This window comes from Ostrinia nubilalis, chromosome Z (assembly GCF_963855985.1).
Source record: "Ostrinia nubilalis chromosome Z, ilOstNubi1.1, whole genome shotgun sequence".
Lineage (NCBI taxonomy): Eukaryota > Metazoa > Arthropoda > Insecta > Lepidoptera > Crambidae > Ostrinia > Ostrinia nubilalis.
The window spans coordinates 6,662,143-6,676,335 of record NC_087119.1 but is presented as its reverse complement, the minus strand read 5'-3'; the positions used below and the strand labels follow the sequence as shown (position 1 = coordinate 6,676,335).

Here is a 14,193-nt window from a genome sequence, read left to right as displayed (position 1 = left end):
GTAAAATCTGAGTCTATTGATTAATTATATTTTAATTAAATACGATGTAAAAATATTTTTTATTTAATACGCAATGTGTGAAACGGAATAGATTTAGTGCTGGGGTATTTATTGTCTAACAAAATCGATTATTTCCTTGGTTCATTAATCGAGTGTTGTGAATACTTAGTTATTAAAAACATCACAAAAATCAACTATATTTTTCGATTATTGACTTCAATAAACGCATTGAAAATAAATTAATTGGTTTTAATTTAAAGAAACAGAACCAGCACTTTTTAGGAATCGTTTTTTTGAACACGAACCATGAAATTTGAATATTATCAATAAAAAATTGTTACAATAATATTTGTAAATAAAAAAAACATGTTTTTTTTTAAATAACACCTATACAAAATATTTCTCTAAAAGTAGGTTTTACTAACTCTTCGAATAAAATCGATGGATAAATCGCTATGGTTTAGTTATGTGACATCTCTAAATCTTTCAAACTCGAAACGTCATACGGATCATCTTAGGTGAAAAAGACTATAGTAGAGTAGATTAAAATATTAACATAACAACAACATAGCAACATCTTGCGCAAATCCAGGGTTATCTAGATCTCATCTCTGTTTGTTTGGCCTGAACTGATCATTGTGTGTTCATTATTCTCTTACTCTTATATTTAAAAAAAACAACATTTGCATGCTGAGATTGACTATGTTTTAAACGTTGTGTAACACCGTAATATTACAATACACATAATAAATACAAGCGGCACACTCGCATTAACCGCCACTTAAGCTCACTACGATGTATCAGCACGCAGCGGCTAGTTACTTCCCGCGGTTGCCAATAGATGGCGTTTTGTGTCACTTAGATCGCGGTGTAAGTTTTCTCTAGGAACTATAAAGGTTTTAAGGAACTACTGTAAATAAGCTTTGGGAGTACACTTAGCTTGAACGCTATAGAGCAGTGGTTCTTAACCTGTGGTCCGCGGACCACTGGTGGTCCCTGGAGGGATTCCAAGTGGTCCACGAAGTGCACTTGCACGCCATGGTCAAAACCACTTTTAACTGATTTTTGCAGTCAAACTGGTTTACTTTTGACCGATAATGATTATGAGGTGGTCCCTGACAGGACAGAAATTTGGTAAAATGGTCCCTCATGACTTAAAGGTTAAGAACCACTGCTATAGAACTTCTCGCATAATATTTTATTAGATAACCTTGTATAATATACCTGTTATTGTAGCCGCCGCGTCAAGTCGTGACACCGTACAAGCCATCTGAGGACTTGGAGCAGATGCCGCTCCTCAACCCCAACTCGCCGTCCCATCTGTCTGCGGCGTCGTGCACGCCGCCCTATCCTCTGCTGAGCCCTGCGCGCACGGCGAGGACCTGCGACGAAGTGGATCTACCCTGTAAATTACTGAAGAAAGAACTCGAGTCTTTTCAAGTCTTTTAAAAGATACTCGACTCGTTTTGACGACTTATGAGACTTCACAATGAGGGTTTTCGCGATTGAAAAATCTGCCAGATGGCAATACGTGGACGCGAGGTCCAAATGCTGCACGATTGGTTATTTTTGACATGACATTGACAGATGTCAAAATCCACCAATCACGCAGCATTTGGACCTCGCGTCTACGTATTGCCATCTGGCGGATTTTTCAATCGCGAAAACCCTCATTCAATCGAGTCTTTAAGTCTTGAGCCTTTTAGGAGTCATCGACAATGACTTGTTTTATTTTAGACTTAGTCAATTTAAAAGGACTCGAAATTTTTAAACTACTCAGTCGTGATGAAAAGTCTCCAACATTTTAAAACGACACGACTCGTTGGAGTCGTGAGTCTCTAATATTTCAGTTCAGTTTTAGACTGTTACAGCTAAAGTTATGTATTGCCATATAATTTCGAGTTCTTTACTAAAAGACTCGCTACTAAATTGTGAGTCTTTTAATAAAGAACTCGAGTCGTTTTATTTCCGAGTCCTATTATAATGACTGGAGTTCTCTCGGCTTAGTAAAGAGTCTTGAGTCGTATTTTTGGAGTTGAGTCTTGAAAATCGAGTCTAGTCCTAACTTAAAGGATTTAAAAGACTCGAGTCCTTTTATCTCTACTGTAAGTGCATCCATACTGTAGCCGCCACAAGTCATGACGCCTTATGGTGGGCGCGCACCTATAAGCGCCGCACTTCATAGCAGTATCTACAGCTTCACCGTCATGAAAACCGAACCATGGTCTAGTTAGTTCTGGGGAAAAGTTAAAACTTTCATTGGCTGTTTATCTGTATGGACATAAAGAGCGCCCATTACACCGATTTGTTATCGGCCGATTCTTCATACAAATTAGAATCGGGCCCAACTATCTGCCGACTAAAAGTCTGTAGTCTGCGGGGAGTTTTTAGAAAAGATATAAGTACACCACAGCCACAAACTCTGGTGTTCTTCACAAATTCTCTTTCCACACTTTTTTATGGTAATTGCAATTAATTTACTTACGGGGGACCCCCAGAACCCTTTAAATTGTCAAATTTTTCATGCTCTGGGATTAGTGACGTAAATACATCAAAGAGCCCAATCCTTGTTCTAGGTCGCTGCCTTTTCGAAATTTTATTTAAATACGTAAAAAATTAATAAGCAACATTTAAAGTGGAGACATGGAAAATTTATTTCTTTGAGAACTTTGTTAATTTAACGTTTGAAGCAATAATTAGCTCTTATGGAAATGTTCAAATTAATATTTTAAAGGTCGCCCCCTTCTTCGTTTTCGGTATTATTGCATTAATATTGAGAATTTTTGATTTTTCCATAAAATACTTTGCCGTGAAGAAATCACTAGGCGCTTTGCTTTATCGTAGCTGTCAAGTGCAGGGCCGGATTAACCATCTCAGGGCCCCTAGGCACAGCTCGTTTCGGGCCCCCCTTTTTTTGTCGCGGAGGAAATGCTTTGCGCACCGTCACCACTGCCGGGGTAAACAGCTCGCCTACACGGCGGACCCTACACGCCCCCTTTGTGGGGGTCCGACGGGAATGGCCCGAAACGCCAAGCCGTTCCCGTCAGACGGAGGTGACAAGGGTGCCCCCGCACCCCCGGCCTGCTGGCCGCCACCTGGGGGCAGAGTAGAACGGTCGTACAACCGCCTTCTCCACCCCCTTCTCCGCCGGAGCGATGAGGCGAGAGGATCGTTCTCCCGCTCGCGCTCCGCTGCCTCCTTCTGAAGGATGACCTCTTCGCAAAAGGAGGCGACCGCCTTCCAGCATCCTTTCCTTCCCAGCATGGCGTTGACCAGGCTCGGACGGAAGCGAAAAATCCCGGCCCACGACCGCAGTAAGGACACGGCGCTGCCCCTCCCAGCCTGTGCAGACCGCGAGGGTGTGCTGCACCGTGTCATCCACCGCGCCGCATTTGTGGCACAGCGGGGATTCCTCTCGCCCGATTCTATGCAGGTACGAACCGAAGCAGCCTTGCCCGGTCAGCACCTGCGCCAGACGGAACGTGAGGAACCCGTGCGGTCGTTCCAACCATTGGTCCAGAACCAATGGCGTCCAGGGTGCGGCGGCCAAACATGTCTTCCTTCCAGCGGTCGATCATGGTCTCGCACTCTTCCTGCCTGACGGTGCCGCGTCGCTCCGGGGCCGGGCGCTTTCCACGCGCCTTCTGGTCTGCCATCCAGTGATAGATGACAGACAAGACCCCAGCTTCTAGCTCCCAAGGAGGAGTACCAGCGAGGACGTACGCCGCAGCGTGCCCTACCGTGCGGTAGGGCCTTGTGACCCTCTGCGCTACGGCCCGCTGGGGCCTGCGCAGAAGGGCAGCATTCTTCCTCTTGTGGAGTGCGTCCGCCCAGATTGGGGCGCCATACAGCGCCATGCTCCTCAGAACGCCGGCATAAAGTCGACGACACCTCGTTTGTGGCCCTCCCAAATTCGGGATGAGCCAACTCAGTGTGCCGGCTGCCTTGAGGAGGCGTGGCGCTAGCCCGCTGAAGTGCGGGCTAAAATGCCACCTCCCACCAAGCGTGAGGCCCAGATATTTCATCTGGCCTTTGACGTCGATCCTAACGTCCTCAACCACAATGTGGGCGTCGGGGCGCGCTGGCGAGGCCCCGGAAAGAAGAGGGCCTCAGTTTTCTCCAGCGTGACTTTCAGGCCAAGGCGTCGTATTCTGCGAGCGACTAATGTGCCGCCCGCCGACGCCAGCCGTGCCGCGGCCCCAAATGTCTTCCCCCGGGCAGTGACCAGAGTGTCATCCGCATAGCATATGACACTCATGCCCGCGAGAAGGACGCCCCGGAGGAGCCAGTTGAAGCCTAGGTTCCACAAGAGTGGACCGAGCACCGAACCCTGCGGAACCCCGCTGACTCCGCCGCGCCGTTTGAGCTGGCCGTCTCCGTTAACATACAGGACTTCGCGGTCCCGTAAGTAATCGGCCAGCAGCGCTCGAAGGTTGAAGTGCCTGGAGTATGGGGGAATGAGGGATGGTATTGAAAGCGTTGGCTATATCGAATGATACAGCCAACACACCCTTACCCCTCTCCCTAGCCTCAGGTGAGGCAATTTAGCCTCTGAATTGCGTCGACTGTCGACCTGCCATGTAAACCAAAGCAGTAATGCCAACGCAACGTTACGAAAATGATTTAGGTTCCACAATATCGAAAATTCGAAATATGACGATTGAATGTGTAAACCAAAATAAGGCGAAGTTTAGAGGTGGTTTGAGATTTTGTTTGTAAGAACTATTTATTAGTCTAAACAAATAAAGAAATTTTGACTTTGACTTTGTTGCTTAAAAATAATCTTTGTCATTTCTCAATCGGGAGTGCTGGGCCCCTGGTCATAGTGGGCCCCTAGGCACTGGCCTAAAGTGCCTTATGGATAATACGGCACTGGTCAAGTGTCAAATGTGTGTTTGTCAATCCATTACAGAGTAGTGTAGACAGCAGAGCGCGCAAATATAAATAGTATCCCTTATGTTATGACTTCTATTGTTACGAAATAATTTTATACTTATTTTGGTCAATATGACTAGAAAACCCTTGCAACCTTTCTTTGCCGTACCTTCAACTTACCATAATACATTTTCTGTCATTTTTATAATATCTTGTTTCAGCATACCAATGTTAGTAAATAGTAATAAATAACATGATAATTGATCGTTAAAGTAGTAAGAACGAGAAACGAAAAAAACAATGATAAAAAAAAATAAACGTGCTCCCTCGCCGCGAGCATTTGTGTGTAATGTAACGTTAAAGATTCGAGCATTAATCAGTGAGGGAAGGAAACCGACCATTACAGCGCGCACCTTGTAATGATACAATACTCGTTTTGTATCATTACAAGGTGCGCGCTGTAATGGTCGGTTAGTTCCGGCTTCACATCAGTGAAGGAGGAGAACCGACATTACAATACGCACCTTGTAATCTTTCTTGTAAAGTCGTCAGTAAGGGAGGTAGTATTGTAATGTAATGCTCAAAGTCGAATCTACAATGTTACATTACACATAAGTGCTCCCAGTGAAGCAGCATCTTAAGGTTTTAATTTTCAGGTTACCTACTCTTTTATCACAACAATGAGAAAGAACATACTACAAAAAAACATTTTTATGTAAACGAATCCACTTGGAGATTTTAAGTTTGTTTGAGCAATTCCAAGAACTTTCGCATCATAATATTCTCCATTTGGTTGCATTTCAGCAATCTAAAAATTATTGGAGAATATACACGGTTTTCATCCTTACTTTTACTTGTTACATAATATGCTAAATGAGTAAAAATAATTAAAAAAAGAAATGAGAAGTGTAATATTACTGTGACAAACTGAATTTATGGTAGACCCCGCGAGTGCGTGCAAGTGCGTAATAATAATGAATTACCAATTTGAAAGATAAAACAGTTATTTTAACGCGTCTTTCCATTCTATACATGGCCAGAACGCAGCCATAGGAAACTCTGTAAAGCAGTTTGTGTGCGATCGTGTTAGTTCGTTGCGCCACCGCTATCTCGGCTAGCAAATCGTAATTTCACGATAATTATCGTGATAATAACAGATGGATAATTAATTATCGATTGATGAACTGTATTCGAAGTTTTCGAACGTGTATTTCCGCACTTGCGTCTAGTGGTGGGTGTTAATCAACATAGATAGTTATAAAACCTATGTATTTAGCTCTACAATGATCACTAGTTATCTAGGGTCAAAATATTTATCTATTTTCCAAGCTTTATGCGAGTAGCGATGGATAACTTGACAACAATAAGCAACCAAAAACATAAAGCAACATTTGCAATCAGAATTTCTTATGAAACAAAATGACAAATGTTTCTTATACTGTTGATAATTATCCGATAATTATCGGATAATTATCGTGAAGCGTAATTATCTTGATAATTTCGAACCCTGGCGCTGCACTTAACACTGAGAGTTTACTGGATAAATGTCAAAGTGCCTTTTAGAATCAATCAATAATCCGATGACGAAAGATTGTTTAGCCAGAGCTCTTTATTTTTCAGCCACTTCCAAAGCAAAAAGCCAGAAAAAACCAACCCATCACTCGTTTGAACCAACCACCAGCAAGAGTCTATTGAACAAGGTTAGTATTTTCACCCTATTTCTAATAAACATAAATTCTATTTAAAATGCATTGTGCTACCACGCACGTTGTGATTTGCCTACAAAGCAAATCACAACTTGCGTGGTAGGAATAATACATAAAAAAATATATATTTTGGGACGTATAAGTGTTAAAGTACTCTTAATCTCAAGTGAAAATAAATTACCTATTTAGTTTGTATTTATAACCATTACTTTTAGGTGAAGTCAGCGACCATCGGACGTGCACATAAGAGCGAAGATATCACTCGAACTGACGAAGTCCACGAGTATCACGAAATATCCGACACAGATACGGTAAGAAAAATGTAATATGATACCAACGTATTTACTATTTTAGTGATCTACAATCAGTGGCATGGAATGTTGTCAAAGCACGTCATCAACAATATTTCTCCTAAAATAACGACTAACGCCAGCTCAAGAGCAGTTAATATGGTTTGGTGACCCATTCACACATATTGCTTATGTGGTCTTGGTAATAAAAGTGCCTTTTAAATGCCTACTTACAAAAATAAATGAGTTAGGTACGTTTTTTTTTAATACGGTTACACGGTTCTGACAAATAGGGTCTTACACCTTTTTTGAAATATGTTGTAAATCAATCCTGAGGTTATAATGAACCAGTGGAGTTTAATTTAAATTTTTAAAAGACTATAAATGCCTTAAAAACTTAAATGTAAATATGATTTTGACTTTTCGTGCGGAATCGCTAGCCACCATGCTGATTCAGCTCGTGACGTCACTCCGTTAGTTTCTATAGCTTTACTCTAACTTGCTGCTTTCACAAAACCGTCTTCCATGACGCCATAAAACTTAAAAGTCCTTTAACGTGATATTATCACAAACAAATTCAATATTTTACACATAAATCAAGCCAAAATCTACTTGTTTACTAACGGAGTGACATCACTGCGGATCCGTCATGACGGATGGCGTTTTAGACATTTGAAGAACAGATTAAAATAGATGATTTTTAAAAGAGAATAAAAAAAATCTATTTTCACTTTTAAGTAAAAAATATCAACGTTTCCCGTTTAGTTTTTATGAAATCTAATAAAGACATGCATTTTTATATTTTTCTTACATTGAGTAAAATACCCTATTGCCAAATTATTCTGCTATAATGATCTAAGATCCGAACTAGAAGCTGCAACCATCTGTTTATTTACACCATTACCATTAAAAGTATTTTAAATCAAATCAGGATTTTTAGGCAACTCAACCAACTCAACCCTGCGATATATTTTTTAAAACACTAAAATTTATTTAAAATACTTTTCATTGAATAAACAGATGGTTGCAGGTCGCTTCTATTTCGGATCTTGTTATAATAAATATTATCAAATAGCCTCTAAATAACAATTGTTTTTTAAATCTACATGTTTTTGTCTTCAACATATTATTATCATCAATTTGATAATTTGCTTGTTTGCTGCTTTTCGCAAAACTTCGTAGGACATGATTCGATAACATTCTGTACTACTGATTGTATGTGTAAATGTAAATACGATTATAATTTACTGTTGTTAGTAGGTATGTGTAGAATAAAATACTGAAATTATATTCCTTGATTTTCAGTCTTTTCTAAGCATAGTGGAATCGTAAGTCTGTTTTTAGAGCTCGTAACTCACCTAAACGCAATAGTTTTAACATTTTTGTGTTAATCGCATCCGCGGTCTCGTTTTGTTTAACAACGTTCGTTGACATTGTCACGCTGTTCGCTTGATTTTAACCTACTATTTGTCATACGATAACATTGATTGAAGTACTCGTACATTCATTGATCAACCGCTGGTACATACCACGGCATATCCCACACGCTACAGCGGACGCCTAATATCCGAGTTAGGAGCGCAGCCGTCCGTGAATCATCATCCTGTAGCAGATAAACGCATGCATTATATTGGGCATGTTCCGGTTTACACTGCGAGCACAGCTCAGTGCTCTCACTAGTGAAAAATTCGTTCCGTTATGGACTGCCAGTTCACTGCCGCAGGGAAATATTATGATGTCATGAATCGCCCTTTTTGTACTGTTACTACTGTGTGAGCACTGGCGCTTTCGAAGTAGGGTGCTCTCAGTAGCTGCTTTTATCACGTGATCAAAAAATTTAATAAATATACAATAAGTTTTAAAAATAGTAACATTTAAATAATATTTTTTCTTGTTGAACGGAAAACATTACATGATTAAATTTTTATTTGAAAACAGTGTCGAAAAATGGGGATGAGTAAGCGTACTAGACTGCGTTCCGTTTTAAACAGTACCTAACCAGTATAGAAAACTAAAAAGGAGCGGCTTTACAGTATTTGTTTTGACGTCACACCTAAAGGTTTGTATAGACTGGAACGTTTACTCGTAACAGAACAATGAATCGCTCTATGACATGTTGTAGTGTAAGTGTCGCCCTTTCACGAACCAAATGTCGTACATTTTACCTGTACTGTACCATTTGTAAGAACGTTACATATTATAATATTACATTACATAGAAATTCTCTAGTTTATACTCACCTCTACAGTGGTCACAGTCACAGTGTATATCGGAACACACCCATTATCAGCTATCACAGCGCACTCGCCGACAGTTCCGGAAGGGCCGCCACTCATCTCATTGCGCCGTAAACACACGATTCGTTTTCGTTTACAGGATAGCATTGCTACGGAAAACGCGAGGGCCGAAGGCTTGGCGCAGCCCGAGAGCCCGGGGATACCAGTAAGTTTTATAATTAACTAGCGGACGCCCGCGTGGACCCCGTTTTACCCGCTTAGAGGTTGAATTTAGCAAATCGTAACCGTAACAATCTTTGGACTTTAACGAACACTTCAAAAAAAAATTGGTAAAATTTGTCCAGGCGTTGGTGAGACCTACACATTTTGCGATACATTTTTATTTTATAGTAATCATACATTAATTAACTTACGCCATGGCCTTGATTTTTGCTATTCAGTGTCCATTACTGTAATTACTTCTGCTGCAATTTGAATTTACAGTAACAATTTTTATCTTTGCAGAAAACCTACGGCGATTTCAGCCAAAGTTTGCTGGACGAGATGGAGTCCATGTTTCGCAGTTACGACGGCAGACGCCGAGAAGAAGCTGTAAGCACCTATTTTACTTTATATTTTAGTGCTAAATGCATTTGCCCGCGAAAAATTTTGATACAGATCGTTTCGTCCACGAAGACGCTATTTATGGTCGAGGGAAGCGCGGGATGCGGTGAGTTTGATCCAAGCAATCCCAGCGTCATTATTGTAGTGTGCGTGTGCACTCATGGATAAATTTAGCGTGTACCGATAACACTCAAACATTAGCGGAAAAATGGTGGGGCGCGTCTTCGTGGATGAAACGATCTATAATATCGTAAGATTAACGATTTATTATTACACAGGTCGTTTGGAAGTAGTAATTCGCACCATTTTGCTGAAGTCCTTGGTTTTTTGCTGATTCTTTTGTTTTTTTTTTTACTTGGAAACTAACTTTCAAACCGCCATTATTTCTGAATACCAATTATACGATAAAATTGGTTTCAAATGCTTCATTTTGATAAAGCTCCAGAGGAAACCCAAGTCCCGACGTAAAACAACTCTTTGGAAGACCGTGCGTGGCTTCACTGCGAAGGTTAGAGTACGTGAAGGAATATGACAAGGACTTTAGTGTATCATTATTTGTGCTTATGTGTTGTCTCCTAAAATAGTATAATGAAAGGTTTCACTGTCAGTTTTTATGATATTTTTTAATGAAGTGGAGAAGTTTCCAGTTTTTTCTATTAATAAAACTTGAAAATATAATAAGTAAAACCAATTGGTGAAATAATCATGAAAAAATCTGTACACATAATGAAGTTACAGGGCCCTAAAAATGCGCATAACAAAATATTTCGCGCCATTTGAACGTGACTTCACGCCATTAATTTGGAGTACAAACAGTGAATCACCCCTGGTCCAGTGCTGTTGGTTGACTGACAGATCCAATTTTTTACAAATCTTGTAGTTTTTAATTTTTCTGGCCATATAAAAAAGAAAAAGAAAACTTTGACATTATAGTGTCATTCTCGACAGTGCGTTAGGGGTGGTAAGCATTGTGATTGAAACTTGAACAGGTGACCTGACGTCACGGCACCGCCTTAGTTTTTAAGTGCCACGCGAAAATATGTAGGTAATTTAAATAATTATTTCTTAGCCATTTCTTGATGGATTTCAAAAATAACTTCACTGGCTTTTTAGTTTTGGTCTATATTTTAATCCGATTCGGTGAAATATAACGTTTCAACATCACGAAACTTCTCCATTGACAATGCTGTGCGTTTTTAAATGTTGTGTAATATGAATTTATGTCGCAGCTGAATTAAACAGTTCGCCTTTTTACATTATTTATTTATATTTATTTATTGTAAAAATAGGTGGGCTCATATTTTTAAAACTCCTGTTTTTCCGATATAGTTGATTAATTCGGCTGAAACTTAATATAAAAATTGCATTGATACAGTTTAGGGATTTGATTCCACATCGAGCCTCATAGCTTTAAAAGAGATAACCCTAACTTCTTCAAAGTCAATAAGCGTGTTTTCCGACACCTCCTAGAAAAGTGACAGTATAATATCTGGCTATGGTTGTTATAACTTTTCAGGAATCGGACGATACGATGTCGTGTTGGAAAATGAACACCACGCACTATCGTTTCTCTTACATATAAACCCCCACGATTGGCTACTAAATAATTTCAAAATTCTTCATTTGTTCAGGTGCTTTTCTGGAATTGTTGGTAAGAGTAGTGGTGGTGAAACACAGTTGTAGCTAGGTTCACACAAAGCAGCCATATTTATGGGAGTTGCAAGCGGCAGGCGTAAGTAAACACTGACACTGACTCACTTCTTAAAAAGTGTCAACGCATAAGGTATTTTTATGTGTGTGTAGTGTTTTTTAAACTAGAGCTGATTTTCCAATAGACAGTAAAAACGAAAAATAATATTTCTTATAAAGTCAAACGGCAGGTAAAAACTGTAATTTTAGATAACGAAAAATGCGGTACCTGGCATGCCATACTTAAGATAATATTTTGCAGACATGGGTGTGTTGATATCATATGGCGTGTCTGTCTAATGCAGTGGTTCTTAACCGGTGGTCCGCGGACCACTGGTGGTCCCTGGAGGCATTCCAAGTGGTCCACGATTCCAAGTGCACTTGCACACCTTGGTCAAAACCACTTTTAACAGATTTTTGCAGTCAAACTGGTTTTGACCGATTATGAGGTGGTCCCTGACAAGACAGAAATTTGGTAAAATGGTCCCTCATGACTTATGCTGGATTTCTATATTCAATCCTAATCCAAATTATACGGATTTGGATTGTCAACTGTCAAATTTTAATATGTTTTTGGCCAAAATATCTGCGGTTTTTGATGTTTTTACATTTTTATATTGTTTATTAGCATATTTAAACAATATTAAAGTGTAAAAGCATCGAAAATTTTGGAAATATAATCTAAAACTGAATTCAATTTGACAGTTGTAATCCGGATTTGGACAAGGATTGAATATGGGAATCGGGCGTTAAAGGTTAAGAACCACTGGTCTAATGTAATGTCATCATCGCCTTGTTTTATGATATCGTCTTGATCTTACATTCAATGGTAACATTATTTATAATACAGTGTACGAGGGCTGTTTGATAAATAAATACCCGAATTACGCAAAAAAAATTATTTTAATCTTTAGCTCCTTTTATAACGACTCACTAAGCCTAGTGTTTGAAGTACTCCGAAAAATGTTATTGTCGCACACTGAAAATCTGCAAAAAAATGCCGCAGTGGCGGTTATGACCAGAAGGTCGTTTTTTTCGTGAATCACTTTCTTATTAACTAAAAATATCGTTTTGCTAACTCCCTGTGTATGGCAGCTTGTAAATAATTTTATGTAGGTTAGGTAGTCAGTACCTTTGAACTTGAAATCTTTCTAGACTAGACACTGTGTGACACTTCCGCATTAGTCAAGTTATTTTTTTCACTCGGAAGTTTGTTAGTTCTTTTGCTAGGTAGTTATCTTGTAGTTAGTTAATGTTATTCAATATTTCATTAATTGGGATTTTTTTCTAATGTGTTCTTGTTTTACGACGTTTCAGGGAGCTACAAGCAAACACGTTGATTCGGATACAGAATTGAGGTGAGGATTCAAAATAATTACTGTTGTAGCCCCTATGGTCTTGTGATAAGAGTTATACCAGGCCTGTTCAAGAAAAAAAAAGGCGTGTGGTGCGCTAGATGGCGACACAGTAGCTTCTTGTAGCAGTCAGTTCTATCGTATCGGCACAGTACCGAGCACTGAATAGGTTTAGTGTGTTTTGAATCGTTTTCTTGAGTAATAAGAGTGAAATTCTCTTGAAATGGATTTCTCTACGTGTACAGTGTGAGTCACGATAAAGTGAACATATGAAAATAGATGAAACTAGACCTATTTTTATCGACAAAAAAGAGGTCAAAAAATTTTTGAGATTTTTTTTTAATTTTTTATAGATTTTTTTTTCTTCCAATTACTTATTGTAAAGAAAACGTAATAACTTTTAAACTAAGCGGTATATTCTGATAAAATAAAAACAGTAATAATGCTAAATAACAGGCAATACTAAAAAAGTACATAAAATACACAAAAAAGGCCAACAAATAATAAAAAATAATACTTTTTGAAAAAAATCTGCTTTTAAATTCGTGTTTTTTTGCTTATTTGATAAATTTCTCCAAAAAATGCCCCTATAACCGATGGTTTTTATTACTTTGTATTATTCTCTATCGTATTATCTTCGTAAAACCAAAAATCACATGTCTCTATCCCTATCACAACGTTTGAAATGATCGTTTAAACTAAGCCTCTCCGGGCGCGCCATTCAACGCTTCGTTAACAACGAAACTGAAAATGGCTCTAGATTTGTAATTTTGATAAAGACAAGTTAGATTTCAAATAAAAACAAAAGATTTCGAAGTAAAATAAGCATTTTAGTTAAAATTAAAATTGTCTCTATCTGTAGCGGAGAATAATGTTGTGGCAGGCCTTTGTTCAAACGATCATAGCAACTGTTGTAATAGGGATAGAGACATGCGATTTTTGGTTTTACAAAGATAATACGATAGAGAATAATACAAAGTAATAAAAACCACCGATTATAGGGGCCATTTTTGGAGAAATTTATCAAATAACCAAAAAAACACGAATTTAAAAGCAGATTTTTTTCAAAAAGTATTATTTTTTATTATTTGTTGGCATTTTTTGTGTATTTTATGTACTTTTTTAGTATCGCCTGTTATTTAGCATTATTACTGTTTTTATTTTATCAGGATATACCGCTTAGTTCAAAAGTTATTACGTTTTCTTTACAATAAGTAATTGGAAGAAAAAAAATTCTATAAAAAATTTAAAAAAAATCTCAAAAATTTTTTGACCTCTTTTTTGTCGATAAAAATAGGTTAGTTTCATCTATTTTCATATGTACACTTTAACGTGACTCACACTGTATAGCCTGACCAGGAACATAAAAACCCTCGCCATGTTGCGGAAAACTAATGGTACTAATTTCTTTTAATGGCAACAGTAACTAAAAACTTCA

The 14,193-nt window shown here is 38.6% G+C and overlaps 1 protein-coding gene across 1 annotated transcript in view; it reads left to right on the top strand.

Annotated features, from left to right (window-relative positions):
* LOC135087158 (activated Cdc42 kinase-like) overlaps window positions 1–14,193 on the top strand; it is a 58,559-nt gene that overhangs the window by 26,899 nt on the left and 17,467 nt on the right. The window contains exons 13-18 of the mRNA XM_063981994.1: window positions 1,237–1,405; window positions 6,496–6,575; window positions 6,797–6,892; window positions 9,248–9,313; window positions 9,613–9,699; window positions 12,718–12,758. Coding sequence (XP_063838064.1) covers window positions 1,237–1,405; window positions 6,496–6,575; window positions 6,797–6,892; window positions 9,248–9,313; window positions 9,613–9,699; window positions 12,718–12,758 — 539 coding nt within the window. The remainder of the gene's footprint in view (window positions 1–1,236; window positions 1,406–6,495; window positions 6,576–6,796; window positions 6,893–9,247; window positions 9,314–9,612; window positions 9,700–12,717; window positions 12,759–14,193) is intronic.